This window comes from Oncorhynchus nerka, linkage group LG3 (genome assembly GCF_034236695.1).
Source record: "Oncorhynchus nerka isolate Pitt River linkage group LG3, Oner_Uvic_2.0, whole genome shotgun sequence".
Lineage (NCBI taxonomy): Eukaryota > Metazoa > Chordata > Actinopteri > Salmoniformes > Salmonidae > Oncorhynchus > Oncorhynchus nerka.
Window position 1 is genome coordinate 10,910,222 of NC_088398.1, and position 25,575 is coordinate 10,935,796.

The window sequence follows — 25,575 nt, forward strand, 5'->3', positions numbered from 1 at the left end:
TTATTTGGACTGTAATTAGGCCATGAGAAAGGGAGATTGAATGTCTGAATCGTAAAACATCGTGATAATGGATTCTGATGGTTATTGATTCTTGGTTTGATTGTTTAAGTAACACCAGTGAATTTGAGCACTGTTTCCATTATGTGGAACAGTGTCAGGGTATTAATGGTGAAGAGCAACCTCTATAGTAAAACATAATTGTATATGTTTCGGGAAACTAGCTAGGTTGAATTTGGTTATTTGAGCTTTTCCCTTGATACGTAGAAATATGTAACAGGGGCAAGTTGTTTTTCTTTGAGGAACACGCAGATGGTGTTTTGTTTTATTGAGATGTAAATGTTAGTTGAAGGAGCCAAGGGAAAATACGTTATATTTTTATTAAATATCTGGGATTATAATTTTGGGGAGAATGAGGCCATAAACGACCAAATTGGAAAGGCCTGGAAGTTTTGATTAATCATTAAGGTTTGCAAATATATACACATAAAACATTTGTTAGGACTATTTTTTTTGGTGCAAAGGTATTTTAAAGAGGCACGCTCAAATATGGAACTTTATGAGTTTTTATTTTATGAGTTTTAAATTACACAAGTGAATTTAGATTTTAGGGATAAAGGGTTCTTTAATATGTCTAATGTAGTATAGAACTTGACTATAAAAGGGTGGGTTGACTTATTGACCTTATCATGACTGTCTTCTGAGGTCTGATCAGCCTCAGGGGAGAGTCATTGGTATAATGAATGTGGTCATATTGAGTTACTAGTTTTAAGGTAAATTCATTATAAATTGAGTTTTTGTTAGGGGTTTGGAATTATTGTTTGAATCACTGAAGAGAAAGTGTTTCAGGATTTCGATTTACAATATTAGATGTGAAGGTTTTGAATGGGCTATTAATGATTTGGTATTGTAACGGAGGGGGAAAAAAGAAAAAAAATCCTATTTATCATTGAGAATAAATAGGGGAAGATAGGATACATTGAGGTTTGGATAGGAGATATATTAAGCCAATAGGGCAGGGAATTACATAGAAAAATAAGTTTCAGTTCTTAGGGGTGATAAATTACTGTAGATAAGGTATTCCACACTTTGCAACATATATTAAATTCATGTTATTGTCAGATAGAATACCCTGAAGGAAAGAGCTTGTTAGTGTAGGAAGGATTTTGATATGATTAGCATTTGTTTTGAATTTGTTTGACTATTAGGAGTTTTTTTTTTTAAATAGTATTAAATTTAACAGGAATATAGGACATCTGTGATGATTTAGGATTATTGTTAGGATTAAGATAGGTTGATTAAGGAAATGTAAGGACTTTAGAGATTGCCACTCATAGACATGTTTTTTTCTAAAAATCAATGATTTTAGATAAAGTCAAACAGTTAGAAGCTTAGTGGTATTTGAGAGATATGAGAGAAAAGGTTTACATTGGTAAATATATATTTAAGAAAATATATAAGTAGCGCAGATAGTTCTTAAAAGTAGATAAGAAACTTGACAGGGAATTGGTACTGGATTGACATGAATGGACGCCTAAGGGAGAATTGGACATGTGGAGAATTGAAAGGGGCTCCTACATGATGATGTCAGACATAAGGATAATTTACTGATCTTACCTAAGTCATTGTTTAAGAGTAGGCAAGGTTGTTACCCTGGCAGAGCCAGGTAACAAAGGGGGGATGGGTAAATTGTGTTCTAGAATAGGATGTGACCTACGGGATAATTAACTGATAAAAAAAAAATATATATATATATTAGCTAATAATAGAACACATGAGAAACTGTTTGTTAACCAAACCTGTATGTCCAAGATTTTATGCACTACAGGTGAATTACAGGTGAAGTCACTCAATCCAGTCCCTGAGGCCTGTTGGGGGAACCATACCAAGGACTCCTGGTGACAGCTAGCAGAAAGAACTACCCGGATTCATATCACACTGCGGGAGGGTAGGACACATTGACACTGTCGAACAATAACAGAGTTCGAGAGGAGAACTGGAATTAACAGAATTCTGGGGGCCATCTCTCGAATGAAAAATACCTTACCTGTCCTTTCCTCACTGTTCTTGTTCATAGAAGTGAAAATGTGTCTGACTCTTGCTAATGATGTGTTTTCTGGAAGAGGGTGGGGCTTTATAGGTGATCTATCCATCCTGTGCTGTATGGTAGGAGATCTTAATACCACACCATGAACCCGAGAAGGCCAGAGGGTAATATTGACATAGTTAAACAAGGAGAAATTAGTATTAACCAAGCAAAAGAGATCACTTGATCTGGATAAACAGGAAGTGAGAGTAGGCTGGGGAGGGATGTCTCAGTGGAGTTCTATGTAAACCAAGTGGTGTCTGACTCCTTGGCAGTACAGGACTAAGAGTAGCTATTATGGAAGACATATATGCAAGTCTCTGTGTAGTTCATGGAAACAAGTTATAGCTCACATCATGTGAGAAGGCTACATAAATCTACATACCCAGCATGGAAGGAGATGGAGTGTAGTGAAAGTAAGGGTTTCAGTTGATAACCTAGTGCATTCCAGGTAGAAAAAGTTAGAGCAGCTGGTTGCTCTATAGGCAGCAGAATACAAGCATTGTCCTGGACAAAGCAGATACTGCCTGTGGAATTGTCCAGAGCCAAGAGCCGGTGTGGATAGTTCAGAAATGGAATTATTCACCTAAGGGAACAGCCTGTATAGTAAAGCTATTCATGAAAGCAGGAAAGCCAGATAACAACAGTTGTGTGGATTTGCACTATTTATATCCACATGTTCCTCTGAAATCTAGGCTTCCTCCTTTCACAGTGATAAGAGGAGATTATTACTGTCTGGCCCGGTATAGTGCTTATGGGAAATATGTAGGGGAAGTCAGTACCTGCAATGTGACAGAGAATATTACTACTGATGGGGTGATGAGTGATTTGGCAGACTGGTTGAGATCTGGGGATTTCAGTAAGATAAGGAGGCTCAGGGCTCACATCTGTTGAATGTGTGGGAGAATGACATGATGGCCGAGTATTACTGGCTAATTGAACAGAGATATGTGTACTGGTACATTTTGAGAATGCCTTTTACACTCATGGCGTTGACTAAACGGGAGAAAATAATTACTCCGACTGGTTCTTTTGATGATAGGGTTTGTATTAATAACATCGTGGTTCCAAGGGTGGCAGATGAGATCAAAGCTATAGATTAGATCCTGGCAGGATTAGAGTCAAGTATTTTTTGGTGGTCCACTCTCAATGAGAATGTGGATTGGATCAATTATATCTATTAAAAATCCACAGCGCTTCACCAATTATTTTAGAGATGTAATGAATGACTTGGCAGAATAGAATAGTCTTGGATGTTTGCTGGCTGAAGAGGGTGGGAGTGTATAGGTAGTTTGACTCCAGGAAATACAGTTAGGATGGATCAGTGACCAAGGCCTTGTCTGGTTTACACACCCTAGTTCAAGAGTTGGAAATAAACTCAGGGGTGGATACTTCTTTGACTAATTACATTTACATTTACATTTAAGTCATTTAGCAGACGCTCTTATCCAGAGCGACTTACAAATTGGTGCTTTCACCTTATGACATCCAGTGGAACAGCCACTTTACAATAGTGCATCTAGGTCTTTTAAGGGGGGTGAGAAGGATTACTTTATCCTATCCTAGGTATTCCTTAAAGAGGTGGGGTTTCAGGTGTCTCCGGAAGGTGGTGATTGACTCCGCTGTCCTGGCGTCGTGAGGGAGTTTGTTCCACCATTGGGGGGCCAGAGCAGCGAACAGTTTTGACTGGGCTGAGCGGGAACTGTACTTCCTCAGTGGTAGGGAGGCGAGCAGGCCAGAGGTGGATGAACGCAGTGCCCTTGTTTGGGTGTAGGGCCTGATCAGAGCCTGGAGGTACTGAGGTGCCGTTCCCCTCACAGCTCCGTAGGCAAGCACCATGGTCTTGTAGCGGATGCGAGCTTCAACTGGAAGCCAGTGGAGAGAGCGGAGGAGTGGGGTGATGTGAGAGAACTTGGGAAGGTTGAACACCAGACGGGCTGCGGCGTTCTGGATGAGTTGTAGGGGTTTAATGGCACAGGCAGGGAGCCCAGCCAACAGCGAGTTGCAGTAATCCAGACGGGAGATGACAAGTGCCTGGATTAGGACCTGCGCCGCTTCCTGTGTGAGGCAGGGTCGTACTCTGCGGATGTTGTAGAGCATGAACCTACAGGAACCTAATTGGGTTGAGAGTCTGTTTGGAAGATGGAAAAATGTAATGATTACTGTGTTATGGGCTACCTTCACCTGTGTGACTGTGTTAGTTTTGTACGGGCGTGGTTGATTGCGTGTATGAAAGTTATCATTTCCAGGACTCTGGAGAAATCGATGACCCTTCAGATGGAGATATATGGACCAATCCTAAACTCTGACCAGTGGAATACAAAATACATGGCTTGGACGTAATAGAAGAATCCGGATCCTTTCACTCGCGAGGAGACCATATTTGATGTTTAGGAAATTTAGATGTTTTCTTGTTTCAATGTATAGACAGTGTTTTTTCATGAAGATTAACAGAAAATCCTGATAAGTAGAATTAAGATTCTGATGTAGGATAGAACGTCATGAAAGTTGATTATGTACATACATGTATTGGTTGTCTCCTTTTAGGATATCATTGAAGTTTCTTTTTAGTGTTTAATGAAAGTATGAATTGTTTAGTCATTTTCAGGGTGGATTGTTGGATTTATTATGGATAAATGAATAAACAATATCCCCATTTTAAATAGAATTGTGTCTAGGTAAACTTATACTCTGTATGTTTGAGTAACAATATGAGTTCATAAGAAGAAATTGTGTGACAGGACAAGGAGGAATAGAATGTTAATGAACACCATTTCCAACTGGGCAGGAACAAATGGGTTGTGGACTGTGTAAACACATAAGGTCGTTAGCCTATGGTTGACCCAACCTGAAACTTAGCTCTGGGGTTTTTAGATTAGGCAGTGAGTGCATTCCTAGGGTTTCTGTTAATTAAACCTGTCAGTTCAGTGGTGATCGATAATGTTGAGGCGTCAAAAGTTATCTGGGAGTGTGTTAGTAAGATAGAATGAACTTTTCACCTTACTTTGTCCTGTCGAGAGGGGGGGGGTTTCGGTTAAGACAGTGAAATGACGTCATGATCTGTATTTAAACTAATGCACGTGTTTGAGTGGAAGCGCGCTCCAATAATAAATTCTATTACCTATTATTTAAAGACGGGTCTAGGTCTATTTTATGCAAACAAGAAATCTTACAAATACTCATAAAATAGATTAAGGGCTTTCAATTGATGAAAGCACATTGTCATAATTAAATTATACTAACAGCCTCTTATTGTAATAATGACTTTAGTATATTATTGTATTTGTGGGATATGAAATGGCAATTTTTGTCAATAAATCAGTAATCACCTTGTAATAGTGTCCATCAACCACACAGCCACAGTTCTCCAGTAGGACACACTTGCCACCATCAAACACAAAGCCGTCATCACACTGGCAGCCCTCCTGGCATAGTGGGCATTTGGGAGACTCGCTGAGAGAGTCACAGGTGGAAGAACAGGTGTCGGCACACAACTCATAGTGACTGTTAGCTGGACACGTCAGAGCTGGAGGACAGATGGAAATGGGAGGAGATGCATGTTATCAAAAAACTTAAATCAGCTTCAGCTTCAATTGTTTTTCAGCAGAGCATTAGGTCAGAGAAATATTATACACTAAGATAAACCAGGTTAAGGTAAATCAACTTTCAATATCAAAATTTACTCACGACAAAACTGGTCAGATCTCCAGCTGCTGACAAGGCCACCGGATGCTTGACAGAAAGTCACATACGTCTGTAAGTGGCGGCACAGGGCATCCCCACCCTCTCCCTCCTTCGTGCACTCCTCAAAGTGCTCTTGTGGTGGCACAACAGCATGGCATTGGGCAAATGGACCCTTGGGTGACTTTATGATGCTACAAGCCGGCGGGGGTCCACTGGTGGGAGGACACTTCAAGCCACCGTCACATCCTGTCTGACATTTGACCCCTTCCTGAACCACCAACCACCCCGCTGCAAACTTCTCCACAGACGCCTCCTGCAGCCCACTGGGCAGCAGGAAGTCATCCTCCTTCTTGTCATTATAGTTGCCACAGAGACCACCGGTAACACCTTTGTAAGTGGATGGAAGCTGTATGATGGCGCCAGCAACGGTGTCGTAGGTCACCATCAAGCCAAAGTCTGTTACCACGATGATGTTAATGCCGTTCTGGTAGACCCTGACCTTTCCATCTCCGAGTGACAGCGGGAGATTTGTTGCAACGTCATCCACCTGTGAAAGGAGGAAAGATTGAAAACATCCGTTTTTCTAATCAAGTGTTGCTTTTTAATACTGAAATGAGTAGATCAAGACAGAAAACTACCGTTATTTCCCATATAACTCTGGGAGACATAGATATCTTGTATTTGTAGGCCTGTATTTCAACCCTCCTGGTGACCATTGCATCATCAATTTTGGTCAACTGCTGCACTGATACAACAAACGGAGCCATCGATCCGTCTTTCTCCACAACCTCCAACATTTTGTACACACAGTCCCCGTGTAAGCTGAAGCAGCTGCCATCGAACGAGTGGAATCTCCTGGCCCCGCTCACATGGCAGGTGCCCGTGCTCATGGGTATACAAGCCTGCACCCCGTCTTGGACCTGGCACTTCTCATTGGGACCGCAGGCAAACTTCACATTACACTCCATGTGTCCATCCTTTTTACACACACAGCGCTCTTTGCACTGGCTGCTGGGGAAGAACACCTGGCCCATCTGGTAGTATTGGCCTTGGTGAATGCAGCCACATTCAGCCAGCGGCACACACTCGCTGTCGCTCTGTATGAAGCCGTCGTCACAGACACAGCCCTCGGTGCACAGGGAGTTCCAACAGCTCTCAGGCTCATCGAGGCCACTGCAGGTCTGGGGGCAGCCTGAGGCACACACCTCATAGTGGCTGTTGACCTTGCAGGAAGATGCTACAACACATTAGGTCAAACATGATACAATTGAATAATGTCGGGAACCAGGAGCTGTTAGCTAGACCAGCCACTTCTGACATATTGTAATGACCATAATTGTTACAGTCGTTGTTTTGAAATACACATCTGATGAGGTGTGTCTATGCACTACTTACGACAGAAGCTGTCTGACCTCCACTGTTCCACCTTGGCAGGGGCATCCTGGCAGGCAGTGGTGTAGGTGCTGAGGGCGTTACAGAGGGCAGAGGCATGGCCACGGTACATACACATATCAAACACACAGTCCTCATAGTACTCTGTGGGGTCCACCTTGGCGTGGCAGTACTTGAACGGACCATTTTTGTCTGTGATCCTGCCACAATATTTCCCTGTTTGGTAATCAAGCATCAAGCTGTGGTCACAGGTGGGGCACTTCTTGCCGTTGCAGTCGCTGGAGCAGCCAGGGTCGTTCCCCACTTTCCAGCTGTCCCCAAATACTGTTGGGGTGTTGGCAGGGCTCTTGTCTGGTTTGAGGAGGTCGTCGTTCCGTTGGCCGTTCCAGTTTCCGCAGAGCCCTCCGATGAGGTTTGAGTAGGTGCTGGGGAGGGTTAGGGAGACGTGGCTGTTCCAGTTGAACTTCAGTGTCAGGCCAAATTTGGTCTTCACCACCCCGAAATACCCACTGCGGAAGATGGACAGTTGGCCATCTTCTACATCAAATGGCAAGTTCACATACTGGCTGTTGACCTGAGAAGAGAGAAAGAAATGTTGATGAAACACAAAGGATGATACTGTCCTGATATTTCCTCTTACATTAAATAGTATAATCATAAAAGCTCATTGACCAAGTAAACCCGGAATGCAATTATGTAATTCATTTGGAATGGATAACATTTTAAGGTAGCTTACCAATACTTTGCCAGGGTTGTCCCTACTCATGGTGATGATGTTTTTGAAGACAATGACGGTGACTGTCTTTGTGTAAGACACTGCCGTGTTCCTCCCCCTATTCTGATTCTTTACAAGCACCTCAAAAGGCACCAGAGACTTGTCATCTTTGCTGACCAATTTGGAGAGAACGTAAGTACACGTTCCCTGGAAGTCGAACCTCTTGCCATCAAACGTGCGGTAGTGGGGGTCGCCTGAACCTTGGCAGGTGGCATATGATGTTGGGTAGCAATCTCTCTTACCAATCTGCAGGCCACACATCTCTGACTTCTTGCATGCTGTTGCTTTGCATTCAACCTTGGCTGTTCCTGGATTGCATTCACACTGCTTTGTGCATTTGTCATCTTCCCAGAACTTCATTCCAGATGGGTAGTATCGTCCTTCATAAGAGCAGCCACAGCTCCCCTTGGAGACGCATTTGTCTCCACTGAGGACAAAGCCCTTGTTGCATTGACAAGTCTCCACACAGGGTTCCTTGCACTTTGCTTCGGCATCTAGATCTGAACAAGAGGCAGGGCAAGCTGTGCCACACGCCTCGTAGTAGCTGTTTGACGGACATTCCAGTGCTGCAAATGTGAAATGAGAAATAGATTTAAATAATAGTGAAAATTGCAATCTAAAAATCTGAATGATATGTCTGGAAAGAGGACAACTCACAGCATCCAGTGATTGTCCTCCACTCAGGGCTAATTTTGACCCCCTCGGCCAAACAGGCATCATTGTAGCTTTTCATGTTCTCACAGAGGAACTGATAGATGCCTTTATTGATGCAGACGTCATAGACACAGTTGTCCATGAACATGCCTGGGTCCAGGACCTTGTGGCAGCTGGCGAATGGGCCGTCTTTTTTGGCCAAGAGACCACATGACTTCTCTCCCTTGTATTTCTGTTGGAGAGCCGGAGTGCAGCTAGGACATTCCCCTTGGCAGTCATCATGACAGAACAAGTCACCGTCTTCAGTTCTCCAGCTCTGGGCAAACTTCACCACTGTGGGTTCCTTGTTACCTTTGGGGTTAGTGAACTCGTCATTGTGATCCCCGTTGTAGTTCCCACAGAGCCCACCCAGGGTGCGGAAGTAGCTGCTGGGGACAGTGATGTAGAACTTCATGTTCCAGTCGTACATAACCTTCAGGCCAAAATTTGTCTTCAGAACAGCATAGCTGCCACTATACACCACCGTTAGGTTTCCTCCGGCCAGGGTCACAGGCAGGTAGACATTCTCACCATTCACCTAAGAAAAGATCAATAAGCATATGGGAAAACCACTCAGTTCACCTCCTGGGTTGACCAAATTTACCATGGAACCGACCCCAACTCTGAACATTTCCCTCTGGTCTCTTGTTACTTACCTCAACCTTCCCTTTATGCGTGCTGATCACAACAGTCAGCCCATAGACCGTGACTGAGACTCTCCTTACGAAAGACACCCTCTTGTTCCCTCTGTGGTTGTTCTTGGTCACGACAGTGAACGGGATGAGGCCAGGATCAGATTTAACAACCGTGGCCATGACATAAGAGCAGGTGCCCTGGAAGTCAAATCGCTCCCCATCAAAGGTGAGGTAGTGGGGGTCGCCCACAGCCCTGCAGGTGGCCTTGGACTGGGCCACACATACCACCTTATTGTTCTTCACCACACAGTTTTCCTTCTCACGGCATTCAGTATCCTCACAGGGGTCTGACAAAATGGGTATTAGAGATGTTAACATATCTTGCTCATTGCAATATCAAAATAGAAACATCAACAAAGTCCATAATTCCACATCCAAATGTACTAACACAAAGCCATATCTGTTTGGTAGCATTATTATTCATGTTTTTTTACCTGTGCTGTAGCAGTCCATGACTCCATTCTTCAACGCACATTGCTGACCCTCTTTGCACTGTGAGTTCTTGCAGGTGAATTCTCCTGCTGCACAGCTGCAGGTCTCAGAACAGTTGCCAAGCCTCACAGACTGGCCAGACTGAAAACCAGCAAAACATGTCAGTGATATCATTGAGTGTTTATACTATGGTGGAAACCATAGGATGATTGTAAAACAATAAATATTGACCAAGAATAGAGATTGATTATATATTTTTGCATTTAGAATAGAACAGATATAGGCCTCTTATTGTAATAATGACTTTAGTATATTATTGTATTTGTGGGATATGAAATGGCAATTTTTGTCAATAAATCAGTAATCACCTTGTAATAGTGTCCATCAACCACACAGCCACAGTTCTCCAGTAGGACACACTTGCCACCATCAAACACAAAGCCGTCATCACACTGGCAGCCCTCCTGGCATAGTGGGCATTTGGGAGACTCACTCAGAGAGTCACAGGTGGAAGAACAGGTGTCGGCACACAACTCATAGTGACTGTTAGCTGGACACGTCAGAGCTGGAGGACAGATGGAAATGGGAGGAGATGCATGTTATCAAAAAACTTAAATCAGCTTCAGCTTCAATTGTTTTTCAGCAGAGCATTAGGTCAGAGAAATATTATACACTAAGATAAACCAGGTTAAGGTAAATCAACTTTCAATATCAAAATTTACTCACGACAAAACTGGTCAGATCTCCAGCTGCTGACAAGGCCACCGGATGCTTGACAGAAAGTCACATACGTCTGTAAGTGGCGGCACAGGGCATCCCCACCCTCTCCCTCCTTCGTGCACTCCTCAAAGTGCTCTTGTGGTGGCACAACAGCATGGCATTGGGCAAATGGACCCTTGGGTGACTTTATGATGCTACAAGCCGGCGGGGGTCCACTGGTGGGAGGACACTTCAAGCCACCGTCACATCCTGTCTGACATTTGACCCCTTCCTGAACCACCAACCACCCCGCTGCAAACTTCTCCACAGACGCCTCCTGCAGCCCACTGGGCAGCAGGAAGTCATCCTCCTTCTTGTCATTATAGTTGCCACAGAGACCACCGGTAACACCTTTGTAAGTGGATGGAAGCTGTATGATGGCGCCAGCAACGGTGTCGTAGGTCACCATCAGGCCAAAGTCTGTTACCACGATGATGTTAATGCCGTTCTGGTAGACCCTGACCTTTCCATCTCCGAGTGACAGCGGGAGATTTGTTGCAACGTCATCCACCTGTGAAAGGAGGAAAGATTGAAAACATCCGTTTTTCTAATCAAGTGTTGCTTTTTAATACTGAAATGAGTAGATCAAGACAGAAAACTACCGTTATTTCCCATATAACTCTGGGAGACATAGATATCTTGTATTTGTAGGCCTGTATTTCAACCCTCCTGGTGACCATTGCATCATCAATCTTGGTCAACTGCTGTACTGACACAACAAATGGAGCCATCGATCCGTCTTTCTCCACAACCTCCAACATTTTGTACACACAGTCCCCGTGTAAGCTGAAGCAGCTGCCATCGAACGAGTGGAATCTCCTGGCCCCGCTCACATGGCAGGTGCCCGTGCTCATGGGTATACAAGCCTGCACCCCGTCTTGGACCTGGCACTTCTCATTGGGACCGCAGGCAAACTTCACATTACACTCCATGTGTCCATCCTTTTTACACACACAGCGCTCTTTGCACTGGCTGCTGGGGAAGAACACCTGGCCCATCTGGTAGTATTGGCCTTGGTGAATGCAGCCACATTCAGCCAGCGGCACACACTCGCTGTCGCTCTGTATGAAGCCGTCGTCACAGACACAGCCCTCGGTGCACAGGGAGTTCCAACAGCTCTCAGGCTCATCGAGGCCACTGCAGGTCTGGGGGCAGCCTGAGGCACAAACCTCATAGTGGCTGTTGACCTTGCAGGAAGATGCTACAACACATTAGGTCAAACATGATACAATTGAATAATGTCGGGAACCAGGAGCTGTTAGCTAGACCAGCCACTTCTGACATATTGTAATGACCATAATTGTTACAGTCGTTGTTTTGAAATACACATCTGATGAGGTGTGTCTATGCACTACTTACGACAGAAGCTGTCCGACCTCCACTGTTCCACCTTGGCAGGGGCATCCTGGCAGGCAGTGGTGTAGGTGCTGAGGGCGTTACAGAGGGCAGAGGCATGGCCACGGTACAGACACATATCAAACACACAGTCCTCATAGTACTCTGTGGGGTCCACCTTGGCGTGGCAGTACTTGAACGGACCGTTTTTATCTGTGATCCTGCCACAATATTTCCCTGTTTGGTAATCAAGCATCAAGCTGTGGTCACAGGTGGGGCACTTCTTGCCGTTGCAGTCGCTGGAGCAGCCAGGGTCATTCCCCACTTTCCAGCTGTCCCCAAATACTGTTGGGGTGTTGGCAGGGCTCTTGTCTGGTTTGAGGAGGTCGTCGTTCCGTTGGCCGTTCCAGTTTCCGCAGAGCCCTCCGATGAGGTTTGAGTAGGTGCTGGGGAGGGTTAGGGAGACGTGGCTGTTCCAGTTGAACTTCAGTGTCAGGCCAAATTTGGTCTTCACCACCCCAAAATACCCACTGCGGAAGATGGACAGTTGGCCATCTTCTACATCAAATGGCAAGTTCACATACTGGCTGTTGACCTGAGAAGAGAGAAAGAAATGTTGATGAAACACAAAGGATGATACTGTCCTGATATTTCCTCTTACATTAAATAGTATAATCATAAAAGCTCATTGACCAAGTAAACCCGGAATGCAATTATGTAATTCATTTGGAATGGATAACATTTTAAGGTAGCTTACCAATACTTTGCCAGGGTTGTCCCTACTCATGGTGATGATGTTTTTGAAGACAATGACGGTGACTGTCTTTGTGTAAGACACTGCCGTGTTCCTCCCCCCTATTCTGATTCTTTACAAGCACCTCAAAAGGCACCAGAGACTTGTCATCTTTGCTGACCAATTTGGAGAGAACGTAAGTACACGTTCCCTGGAAGTCGAACCTCTTGCCATCAAACGTGCGGTAGTGGGGGTCGCCTGAACCTTTGGCAGGTGGCATATGATGTTGGGTAGCAATCTCTCTTACCAATCTGCAGGCCACACATCTCTGACTTCTTGCATGCTGTTGCTTTGCATTCAACCTTGGCTGTTCCTGGATTGCATTCACACTGCTTTGTGCATTTGTCATCTTCCCAGAACTTCATTCCAGATGGGTAGTATCGTCCTTCATAAGAGCAGCCACAGCTCCCCTTGGAGACGCATTTGTCTCCACTGAGGACAAAGCCCTTGTTGCATTGACAAGTCTCCACACAGGGTTCCTTGCACTTTGCTTCGGCATCTAGATCTGAACAAGAGGCAGGGCAAGCTGTGCCACACGCCTCGTAGTAGCTGTTTGACGGACATTCCAGTGCTGCAAATGTGAAATGAGAAATAGATTTAAATAATAGTGAAAATTGCAATCTAAAAATCTGAATGATATGTCTGGAAAGAGGACAACTCACAGCATCCAGTGATTGTCCTCCACTCAGGGCTAATTTTGACCCCCTCGGCCAAACAGGCATCATTGTAGCTTTTCATGTTCTCACAGAGGAACTGATAGATGCCTTTATTGATGCAGACGTCATAGACACAGTTGTCCATGAACATGCCTGGGTCCAGGACCTTGTGGCAGCTGGCGAATGGGCCGTCTTTTTTGGCCAAGAGACCACATGACTTCTCTCCCTTGTATTTCTGTTGGAGAGCCGGAGTGCAGCTAGGACATTCCCCTTGGCAGTCATCATGACAGAACAAGTCGCCATCTTCAGTTCTCCAGCTCTGGGCAAACTTCACCAATGTGGGTTCCTTGTTACCTTTGGGGTTAGTGAACTCGTCATTGCGATCCCCGTTGTAGTTCCCACAGAGCCCACCCAGGGTGCGGAAGTAGCTGCTGGGGACAGTGATGTAGAACTTCATGTTCCAATCGTACATAACCTTCAGGCCAAAATTTGTCTTCAGAACAGCATAGCTGCCACTATACACCACCGTTAGGTTTCCTCCGGCCAGGGTCACAGGCAGGTAAACATTCTCACCATTCACCTAAGAAAAGATCAATAAGCATATGGAAAAACCATTCAGTTCACCTCCTGGGTTGACCAAATTTACCATGGAACCGACCCCAACTCTGAACATTTCCCTCTGGTCTCTTGTTTACTCACCTCAACCTTCCCTTTATGCGTGCTGATCACAACAGTCAGCCCATAGACCGTGACTGAGACTCTCCTTACGAAAGACACCCTCTTGTTCCCTCTGTGGTTGTTCTTGGTCAGGACAGTGAACGGGATGAGGCCAGGATCAGATTTAACAACCGTGGCCATGACATATGAGCAGGTGCCCTGGAAGTCAAATCGCTCCCCATCAAAGGTGAGGTAGTGGGGGTCGCCCACGGCCCTGCAGGTTGCTTTGGAGATGTGGACACAAACTCCCTTTGTACATTCTTCCTTTTCTCTGCATTTGACTTTCTCACATGGGTCTGGTGATGGAGTGGGTGGTGCAGTGCCTGAGGTGAGAACAGAAGCAACATTCAAGACTAACTCTAGTTTTCATGCAGTGCATTTGTTGTGTTGTGTTGCGATATATTTTTTTGTGTTGCGTTGCATTGCGATGTGTTGCGTTGCATTGTATTGTTTAAGAGTTGTCCTCTTTAACAGGGGAGGTGTCGAGGGGCAGTTGATAGGCCAGTTAAGTGCATGTGTCAAATAAACATCTTACCTTTGGAACATACTCCTGTTGTTGCGTAGCCGTCTCTTGGCATGCCACCATAAACGTAAACAGCCATGAGGGAGTCGCCTTTGATAGAGAAATGCTGTTGCTGCTCTCCCAATGGAACATTTACCCACATGTACTTAGGGTCTGAGTTGAATGATGTCCATCGGAGAGATTTCACACAATTATTTTTCTCACAGACTTTAACAGTGTTGATCCCTTCCCCCTCGGAGACAATGACCAATGTGCTCTCGAATTTGCTCTGCGTGTCCACCGACCACTCTTTGGCTAGATCAGACGTTGGGAGGATGTTGGTGAGGAACGGATCGTAGGGCTTGTTGTTGCTGAAGTACATCACCATGACCTTCTTATCACTTTTGATGATCAGCGGATATTTGGGTTGGACAGATATCACATACACCTGCCCCTCATTCAGCTCTTTAGCAGTGGATACCTTTCCCTCAAAGATCTTCACTAGAGTGTTGTCCTCTGAGGCCACAATGTTGACAAAGTCTGTTGATTGGGTCATGTGCATGGAAGGAACCAAGTAGTTGGTGGAGAGGCTCTGTACTGGTAGCAGTTGTTCGTAGACGTGATTGCAGCGGCCTCCATCTGCAATGCACTCGTGTCCCCCCAGGACTGCCACAGGGTGCTTAGCTTTTACCCTGGTCCCAGTGAAAGTGGTGTAGCTTTGGTAGAGGTAGACCTGGTATGGGTCCATGGTAACAATCACCGCCTGTCTTTGCTTCCAGGAATCCACGCCACTGAGATTAATGTTGGAGACAGGGATGATCGTGATCTTGTTGGGCTCTTTGCCGTTGATAATAGACATAAGCTTGTGCCTGTTTCTTGGACCCTCACCGGGGGAGAAGACCACATAGTCAGTACCCAGCTGGTCAGTCGGGAAGACCACACTGCTGTCTCCGGTCGCGAACTTGTAGTTGAAGGCCACCACCGAGATGTCAGAGTTGGAGGTGACCTGCACTGTTTTGGTGGAAGCTCCTGGACCCCCAATTTCAGCGGTACCAGGTATGCCGATCCATTTGGTGTTCTGTTTCTCTATTTTCACTGAGGTCGAGAAGCCGATTGCATTGACCTGAATTTGAACAATGGCTGGATAATCCTGTGTGGTTATGGCCAGTTGAAGACTCTGATCATGTTGGTAGCTCAGCAAATAGTTAGGCATAAAGGCAGTAATGAACTCCCGCCCCACTGGGCATGATCCACCTACCACTAAACATAAAGGAAGAAAGACCATTTTACAGATGAGCACCTGCATTCTTTTCACAACCATTTTGACTAATGAAATATCAGTTTAATAAGGAAACATATACTATAGCTTAAATACAGTACAATTGTCTTGCTCCGACTGCTCTTGCTGAATTCACTGACTGTCAAGTGTTAATTTAGTAAGGAACAAATTAATTTGTTTTTGCTTGAATTACATAATCGTCTAGAATTCATTTTTGTGTACATAACAGTACAGATGCTGTCGCTTCCCCCTGCATAGCTTTATAACCAGTATTACATGTCTATAATATAGTGTGCCCTGCAGAACAAACAACATAAATGTACTATCTAATTAGAGGAGGCTAGAAAGATTTCATTTGCCAAGCTACTGTATGTTTCCCCATCATGTTAGAGAATAATAAATGATCAACTTGTTCAATTCTGGTAGTGATTACATTTCATGTATTATTGAAAGGTAAAGTGTGATTCTTACCTCTGAATAGGCTGACAGCCACACAAAGCAGGAAAGTTGTCCCCATGGCTGGAAACTAAAATGCACAGTCAACAAAATATATGGAAAAAATGGAAAATGGATGTAAAAACTGTTTTAGGTTAGATTATAGAGTAGCTACTGACAGGAGAGAAAACATATATAATTATTTTTATATCCATCAATAAATTACATAAATATTTTGTAAATACAAATGAGCTTGCATTAATACATTGTACATGTATCTACAAAGACAGGAAATAGTTTATTTCAATTCACTTTCATCTCCGTAATAATTTGGTCTTCAACTGATACTATTCACCAATATTTCTAATCCAAAAGACTGATCTGATGTCCATACATTACCTGTTGGTGGGACCATGAAGGATATAACAGTCAGGGAGGGATGAGAGGGTGTTTTATATTGTGAAGAGGATGGATTTTTAAAAACACATCCTTGACAAAATATTGAATTACCGTGCTTATTAAGTCAACATATCGTATGCATGACTGTAATGTATATATTGACAACTGTGTGTCTAAAGTTTCCATCTAACCAAACCGGTCACATCCTGACCATAGTTTGCTTTGTATGTTTCTATGTTTTGTTTGGTCAGGGTGTGATCTGAGTGGGCATTCTATGTTGTGTGTCTAGTTTGTCTGTTTCTGTGTTTGGCCTGATATGGTTCTCAAGGGGGCAGGTGTTAGTCATTGTCTCTGATTGGGAACCATATTTAGGTAGCCTGTTTGGTATTGGGTTTTGTGGGTGATTGTTCCTGTCTTTGTGTTTGTTACACCAGATAGGGCTGTTTTCGGTTTTTCACGTTTCTTGTTTTTGTATATTGTTCTATTTTCATCTTTATTAAAGATGTATCAAAATAAGCACGCTGCGTTTTGGTCCGCCTCTCCTTCAACAGAAGAAAGCCGTGACAAAACCATTTACATAGTATTTTTCCTTATAAACAATACTTTTAAAAGAAATGGGAAACAAACATCTGTTTCATAAAATGTTACCTCAATCTACCTCAAAATGTATAAAATAAAAAATGTATTTAAGCAGGTTTATCCCGTTTAGATTTCGTAAGAGAGACCTGGTAAATAATATTGCCAAACATTTTTCCTAGACTCATTGAATATGGCATACTGACCAGAAACAATTATTTATTTTTTTGCAATAGAATATAACTTTAAAAAAGGTCCCACTTTATTATTACGTATTACGTGATGTTAATATAGCAGCATAATGTAACTAGTGTGGGTAGTTGTTACATGGTACTGTAAACTATTATACCTCTTACAATGTTTGTAAACCATGTAATTATTATATGGTTTTTGGCATCACTATGAAGTGATGTAAATAATAATTTGTTCTTAAGTAACTTGGCCGGGTTAAATAAAGGTTAGATAAAAACGTAATAAAAATTGGGACCATATAAAATAAAGTATTTTCAAATTATTAAAAATATCATGGGTGTTTAATTCATTGTTTTATTAAATTATTTAAACATGGATTACAAGAAGTGCTCATCGCTTACACATGGATGTTTTAAGTGTATGTCAACAGAACATGGCTTAAGTGTATGTCAATAGGAGACGGGCGAGGAGAGCTTACACAATCCATGGATACCATTACGGAAACATTGTTATTGAAACAGGATATGAGAGCCAGATCATATTTACTGTTAGCTCAATAAACAACAGGGTGACAGAGTTCTGAACAAGAATTGACTATTGAACCTTATGAGGATTTTGGGTGTGTGACGAGAGGTGTGAGAATTTATTTGACTTAAATACACATCATGTCATTGGAGTGTTTGTATAGTTTAAGGGGGAGGTGAGTATCTGAAATGCATTACAGAGCTGCTAACATATTTATTCAACTTTAAAATTTCTCCTCTTGTAACCAACAACTATTGGTTGATATGCTGGTTGACCAGTTGCTTTTCAAAATGCCTGTGTTGCAGCTACGGTATATCATTAATGTAATGAACTGTCTCACGGAGTGACACCAAGTACCATGTAATAACGTGAAATATTTCTGTAATATGCCCCAGAAGTTGCAGTTACATCCACAACGGCATGTAGCATCAACTTTACAACCAGCCCAACTGTAAGGTGGATAGTACTTTTCCCAGTTGTTGTTACCAGGCCAGCTTTGACAGTAACATTGGACAAAATGTACAGTACCAGTCAAAAGTTTGGACACACCAACTCATTCAAAGGTTTTTCTTTATTTGTACTATTTTCTATATTGTAGCATAATAGTGAAGACATCAAAACTACAAAATAACACTTTATGAAATCATGCCGTAACAAAAAAAGTTTTAAACAAATCCAAATGTATATTTGAGACTCTTCAAAGCAGTCACTCTTCGCCTTCATGACAGCTCTGCATCCCCAAAGAAAACAAAGTAGTCTGGATTACATAGGGCTGCAGAGAGTAGCAAAGTCTACTGCTAGCAGTACTCTATAATACATTACCAATAGGGAGTGGAAATATTTCAGAAGGCAGCAACACACACACCTATATTTGTGACATTGAAACAGTCCTGTAAGCTTAGACTTTTATAACTAATTTTTGTTCATGATGTATCAAGTCTCTGTTTCATGAGCCTCATCTTGTCCTGTTGTATAGTCATGTGGGACCAGCTGGTGTTGGTGTGTTTCAGGCGTCTGATGTACAATATGAGTGGCATTGCTAATGCTGCTAACTATCCCTAATAATAGTGGCATTGCTAATGCTGCTAAGAGAACTATCCCTAATAATACTAAAGCCGGTCTGCCGCCAGTTGCAAGAGGCAGCTCACAGCATTCTGTTGAAGAGGAGAAGAGAGAAAGAGACAGGCTTTCAGCTTCACATCCCAAAGACCTGTTCCTCTAGTAGTACTGCCTGGTCACTGAACCTTTCATTGAGGGCATTGTAAACAGTTACTGTCATGGAAAGTTGCACTCTACAATGGTGTTATTCTTGCATGAAGTACATCTATACACAATGCTCATATGACACATTTGCCCTCAAAGTGAAATGCCAAATCAATATTTAGGATGGGTGTTTGACTACAAATTTAGTCTAGAATTCATACATTGCAGAATTTTTGTAGGAGTAATCTCTTGTCAGGGTTTAGCCATTAGTGATTATGAAATGGTTTAATATTTCATCACTAAATCAGTGATCCATGCTTGGTCACATTGCTCTACCCTTAAACCTGTTGGTAGGTCGCACCTTTACCTGGGAGTGGGTGGAGGGTGATCGAGCGGGTGAAGCTTTGATTGAGATCCTCCAGTCTCATTTCAGCAATGATGGTGGGTGTACTGTTTGGCCTGACCTCCATGGAGCTGTGGACCTCATAGCGCCCCCTGCTGTCCAGACCGATTCGGCAGTGGCTCTAATTGGAGATGTCTCCTCCAATGGAGTCCGTCCACCACACATCAGGCTGGGGGAAACCCTGGGAGGAGGTGAGGGTGATGATGAAGCTGTCACAGGATGACTGTACAGACAGCTGAGCTGTGGATTCTTGAAGGGGGCCAGGGGTAAACAGAAACAACAATACTCATATTCAACTCTTAACAAAGGAGAATTCTGACTGCAAAGGGCTTTAGGCAAGTAGATAACTAAGTTGATTTTGTGCAGATTGCTTAATACTTTTACGTCTATTTATCCCCCATACATGCAAGATTCCTAAAAAATCTGAAGGGACAAAAATACATACTTTCTAACATCTCACTAAAAGTATTAGCTTTTCCAGGGTGCTAGCCTGTTCATCTGTCACATCACAAGTGTTTTTGCCCTGGTCACTCGGCTGCACACCACTCAGTCTAAGTGAGACATTTCCTACAGCGAGCTGGTCTTCAAACAGATGAGTGCGTCCTTTGTAAACAACACTCTGTCCAGCTGATCTCTTCCATGGTAATAGCTGTGGACCACCATTGATTCTCCACGCTGCCAGTTGACAATCAGGTGGTTGAGGTTCAGGTTTTTAGACGAAGAGAAAGAGCATCTAAGGGTGATGTCACTGCCCGGAGCTGCCACTCCCATAGGTGAAATAGGCAACTGAACCTCAATAATGACTAAGGAAGGAGACAGACAATACAGCCATAGATTAGGGAGAAACTTAAATGATCTTGTATTTGATCACCAAAGATACTGTGATACTGTTGTGCTTCATAGTGACGGTTGTTGTAAAACCAGCATTCTAAATGATGCTTTACTAAATGTTCGTATACAAATGTACACATGATAAGAAGATGGAATATGAAAACTAGCTACCTGATAAAAGCAATGAAATCGGAAGAAGCTGTGAGATGACAATTGTCTTTTCATCCCACATGCTATTAAGTGGACCTGTAAAAAGAAAGCTTATATGTGGAAAAACAGTGGGGATCACATCCATATATTGAAAATACTATATGCCTTGTGTTACAACATGCAAGTCTATACTTGGCTCGGTCAGATGTACCAAGAGTCGTGATAACTGATGAAGTAGATCTAGTTCAACTTTATCAGTTATATGTGGGTGAAACGTGTCAAGAGGTTGGTTAACTATAGCCTTTTTCACATTGGCAGTTTGAAGTGACTCAAATCCAATTTTTTTGCATATCCGATTAGAACCTGCGCTTTTTTATGCAGTCTGAACTGCCTTAAAGCACATGCAATCAGATATGTCAAGCCACATTTCAAACCAACATTGTAGATTGTTTGAAGTCAGATACAAATCTGATTCCTGACCATTCGACTCTAAATACAACATTGTGATAGCTTCTAGCCTACCTACATCTTATTTTTTATTTAATCCCCCTTTTCTCCCCAATTTCATGATATCCAATTGCAATCCAATTATGATCTTGTCTCATCGCTGCAACTCCCCAACGGGCTCGGGGAGGCAATGGTCGAATAATGTGTCCCCCGAAACATGACCAGCCAAACCACGCTTCTTAACACCCGCCCGCTTAATCCAGAAGCCAGCCGCACCAATGTGTCGGAGGAAACAGTGTTCAACTGACGACCGAAGTCAACCTGCAGGTGCCCGGCCCATCACAAGGAGTCACTAGATCGCGATGAGCCAAGTAAAGCCCCCCCGGCCAAACCCTCCCCGAACCCAGACGACGCCAATATCCAGCAACTTCACACAGCCATTGAAGAGGAGTGGGACAACATTCCATAGGCCACAATAAACAACCTGATCAGCTCTATGCGAAGGAGATGTGTCGCGCTGCATTAGGCAAATGGTGGTCACACCAGATATGACTGGTTTTCTGATCAACGCCCCTACCTTTTTTTTTAGTTGTCTGACCAACAGATGCATATCAATATTCCCAGTCATGTGAAATCCATAGATTAGGTCCTAATGCATTTATTTCAATTAACTGATTTCCTTATATGAACTGTAACTCAGTACAATCTTTGAAATTGTGGCATTTATATTTTTGTTCAGTATCATTTGTATCCCAGATTTACTTTTACTATGTCACGTCTAGTCTATGACACCAGGCTGCATGGTGGCCCAACACCATATTAAGACACTTTATAATGGTGTTTCCATTATTTCGGCAGTTACCTGTATCCAAACTTTGGGTTTTGTAACTTAACTTTATCTTAGAAATATCATCATTGAGTGCAATCAGAGCCCATGTGAGCTGAATTCAAATGGAATAGCATGGCTTACTTAAAGAGATTAAACATATAATTTAAAGATGGATATATACTAGTGTGGGCATCATCCCGTTATAATGATGTCAGATGAGTTTACCTAAACTGCAGCGCAATATCTGACACACCCTGCATGTTTACACTTGATACAATTATGGAATATGATAGCTATAGCTACCTGAGAAATTCAGTGAAGCCAAACAAAGCTTTGAGATGACCTGTCTTCATCCTACATGCTTTTTAGACCTGTAAAAAGAAAGCTTCAACGTGAAAAACAATGGGAGGGATCACATCCATATTTTCAACTAAATACTAAACTCAGCAAAAAAAGAAACGTCCCTTTTTCAGGACCCTGTCTTTCAAAGATAATTCGAAAAAATCCAAATAACTTCACAGATCTTCATTGTAAAGGATTTAAACACTGTTTCCCATGCTTGTTCAATGAACCATAAACAATTTATGAACATGCACCTGTGGAACGGTCGTTAAGACACTAACAGCTTACAGATGGTAGGCAATTAAGGTCACAGTTATGAAAACTTAGGACACCAAAGAGGCCTTTCTACTGACTCTGAAAATCACCAAAAGAAAGATGCTCAGGGTCCCTGCTCATCTGCGTGAACGTGCCTTAGGCATGCTGCAAGGTGGCACGAGGACTGCAGATGTGGCCAGGGCAATAAATTGCAATGTCCGTACTGTGAGATGCCTAAGACAGCGCTACAGGGAGACAGGACAGACAGCTGATCGTCCTCGCTGTGGCAGACCACGTGTAATAACACCTGCACAGGATAGGTACATCCGAACATCACACCAGCAGGACAAATACTGGATGGCAAAAACAACTGCACGAGTTACACCAGGAACGCACAATCCCTCCATCAGTGCTTAGACTGTCCACAATAGGCTGAGAGAGGCTGAACTGAGGGCTTGTAGGCCTTCTGTAAGGCAGGTCCTCACCAGACATCATTGGCAACAACGTCGCCTATGGGCACAAACCCACCGTCTGCTGGACCAGACAGGACTGTCAAAAAGTGCTCTTCAGTGAAGATCCGCAGTTTTGTCTCACCAGGGGTGATGGTCAAATTCGCGTTTATCGTCGAAGGAACGATCGTTACACCGATGCCTGTACTCTGGAGCGGGATCAATTTGGAGGTGGAGGGTCCGTCATGGTCTGGGGCAGTGTGTCACTGCATCATCGAACTGAACTTGTTGTAATTGCAGGCAACTTCAACGCTGTGCGTTAACAGGAAAGACACCCCCCTCCCTCATGTGGTACCCTTCCTGCAGGCTCATCCTGACATGACCCTCCAGCATGACAATGCCACCAGCGATACTGCTCGTTCTGTGCGTGACACCCTGCAAGACAGGATTGTCAGTGTTCTGCCATGGCCAGAAAAGACCCCGGATCTCAATCCCATTGAGCACGTCTGGGACCTTTGGGTGAGGGTGAGGGCTAGGGCCATTCCAAGATGGCATAGCAGTCAGATGTCCTTTGTCCTCGTCTTGTCGTGTCCCGTATATAGATATATATATTTACAACTTTCTTGCATACCTTTTTATATATATTTTTTTCTTCCATAAATTCAACTTCAAAATCCTCTCCTGCAACCCGCCTCACCAATTTATTTTTACAAAAAGAAAGTATTATTTACCTCAAGACGCTAACCAGAAGCTAGCCAGAAGCTAACCAGAAGCTAGCCTGAAGCTAACCAGAAGCTAATCAGAAGCTAGTCAGTAGCTAGCCAGAAGCTAGTTAGCTTCTTTACTGGCTAATCGTTAGTATTCAGCTAACCATTGTTTGTGGTCATCAGGTATCCTTTAGCTCGAAAATCTATCTAGTTTTGTACGGCGCGGCTCGGACCGGAACATACCGGACCTATTTTTCTCTCCATGTCCCCGGATTTCAACCGCAAGCTCTGGACATTTATACCTGGATCTCGCAGCTAGCTAGCTGCTATCCGTGTGACTATCGGTTTACGTCAATCCCGGAGCAAACATCAATTATTCCGGAGCTAGCCAGCTGAAGAGTTCCATCAGCCACTCCTGGGCGACAATCACCTATCCGGACCCGTATTACTGCCAACGCAGAGCCCCACCGGGCCTTCACAACTGGACTACCGACGTTATCTGCCCGAGGGAGTTATCCAGCTGGCTCCTCCGTCGCGACGTTACCTGAACACCCATCTGCTAATCGTTAGCTGACTTATCGGCTGCTATCTGAATAGATCTATCAGACAAAAAAAATTATTGGGCCTCTATAACTATATCTTTTTTTTGCGGATTGGATTGATCCCCTCTCCCACACGGAACCCCACTAATTCTACCGATGGAAACGCACGAGGTGGCTAAAAACAGACCTCCATTCTATGCTAGCTTGCTACCGATGGCCCGGCTAGCTGTCTGAATCGCCGTGACCCCAACCAACCTCACTACTCACTGGACCCTTTTGATCACTCGACTAAGCATGCCTCTCCTTAATGTCAATATGCCTTGTCCATTGCTGTTCTGGTTAGTGTTTATTGGCTTATTTCACTGTAGAGCCTCTAGTCCTGCTCACTATACCTTATCCAACCTATTAGTTCCACCACCCACACACGCAATGACATCTCCTGGTTTCAATGATGTTTCTAGAGACAATATCTCTCTCTTCATCACTCAATACCTAGGTTTACCTCCACTGTATTCACATCCTACCATACCTTTGTCTGTACATTATACCTTGATGCTATTTTATCGCCCCCAGAAATCTCCTTTTACTCTCTGTTCCAGACGTTCTAGACGACCAATTCTCATTGCTTTTAGCCGTACCCTTATCCTACTCCTCCTCTTTTCCTCTGGTGATGTAGAGGTGAATCCAGGCCCTGCAGTGCCTAGCTCCACTCCTATTCCCCAGGCGCTCTCTTTTGATGACTTCTGTAACCGTAATAGCCTTGGTTTCATGCATGTTAACATTAGAAGCCTCCTCCCTACGTTTGTTTTATTCACTGCTTTAGCACACTCTGCCAACCCGGATGTTCTAGCTGTGTCTGAATCCTGGCTTAGGAAGACCATCAAAAATTCTGAAATGTTCATCCCTAACTACAACATTTTCAGACAAGATAGAACTGCCAAAGGGGGCGGTGTTGCAAACTACTGCAAAGATAGCCTGCAGAGTTCTGTCCTACCATCCAGGTCTGTACCCAAACAATTTGAACTTCTACTTTTAAAAATCCACCTCTCTAAAAACAAGTCTCTCACCGTTGCCGCCTGCTATACACCACCCTCTGCCCCCAGCTGTGCTCTGGACACCATATTTGAACTGATTGCCCCCCCATCTATCTTCAGAGCTCCTGCTGATAGGCGACCTAAACTGGAACATGCTTAACACCCCAGCCATCCTACAATCTAAGCTTGATGCCCTCAATCTCACACAAATTATCAATGAACCTACCAGGTACCTCCCCAAAGCCGTAAACACGGGCACCCTCATAGATATCATCCTAACCAACTTAATACACCTCTGCTGTCTTCAACCAAGATCTCAGCGATCACTGCCTCATTGCCTGCATCCGTAATGGGTCAGCGGTCAAACGACCTCGACTCATCACTGTCAAACGTTCCCTGAAACACTTCTAAGCAGGCCTTTCTAATCGACCTGGCCGGGGTATCCTGGAAGGATATTGATC

At 43.6% G+C, this 25,575-nt stretch overlaps 1 protein-coding gene across 1 annotated transcript in view; it reads right to left on the reverse strand.

Annotated features, from left to right (window-relative positions):
* Positions 1-15,767, reverse strand: part of LOC115127049 (IgGFc-binding protein-like) — a 33,644-nt gene extending 17,877 nt beyond the window's left edge. The window contains 18 exon segments of the mRNA XM_065006628.1: positions 5,413-5,609; positions 5,771-6,314; positions 6,406-7,004; positions 7,163-7,733; positions 7,896-8,500; positions 8,592-9,165; positions 9,284-9,609; positions 9,757-9,895; positions 10,123-10,319; positions 10,481-11,024; positions 11,116-11,714; positions 11,873-12,443; positions 12,606-12,689; positions 12,691-12,849; positions 12,851-13,212; positions 13,304-13,877; positions 13,997-14,337; positions 14,550-15,767. Coding sequence (XP_064862700.1) covers positions 5,413-5,609; positions 5,771-6,314; positions 6,406-7,004; positions 7,163-7,733; positions 7,896-8,500; positions 8,592-9,165; positions 9,284-9,609; positions 9,757-9,895; positions 10,123-10,319; positions 10,481-11,024; positions 11,116-11,714; positions 11,873-12,443; positions 12,606-12,689; positions 12,691-12,849; positions 12,851-13,212; positions 13,304-13,877; positions 13,997-14,337; positions 14,550-15,729 — 8,166 coding nt within the window. The 5' untranslated portion in view covers positions 15,730-15,767.
* Positions 15,768-25,575: the final 9,808 nt, after the last annotated feature.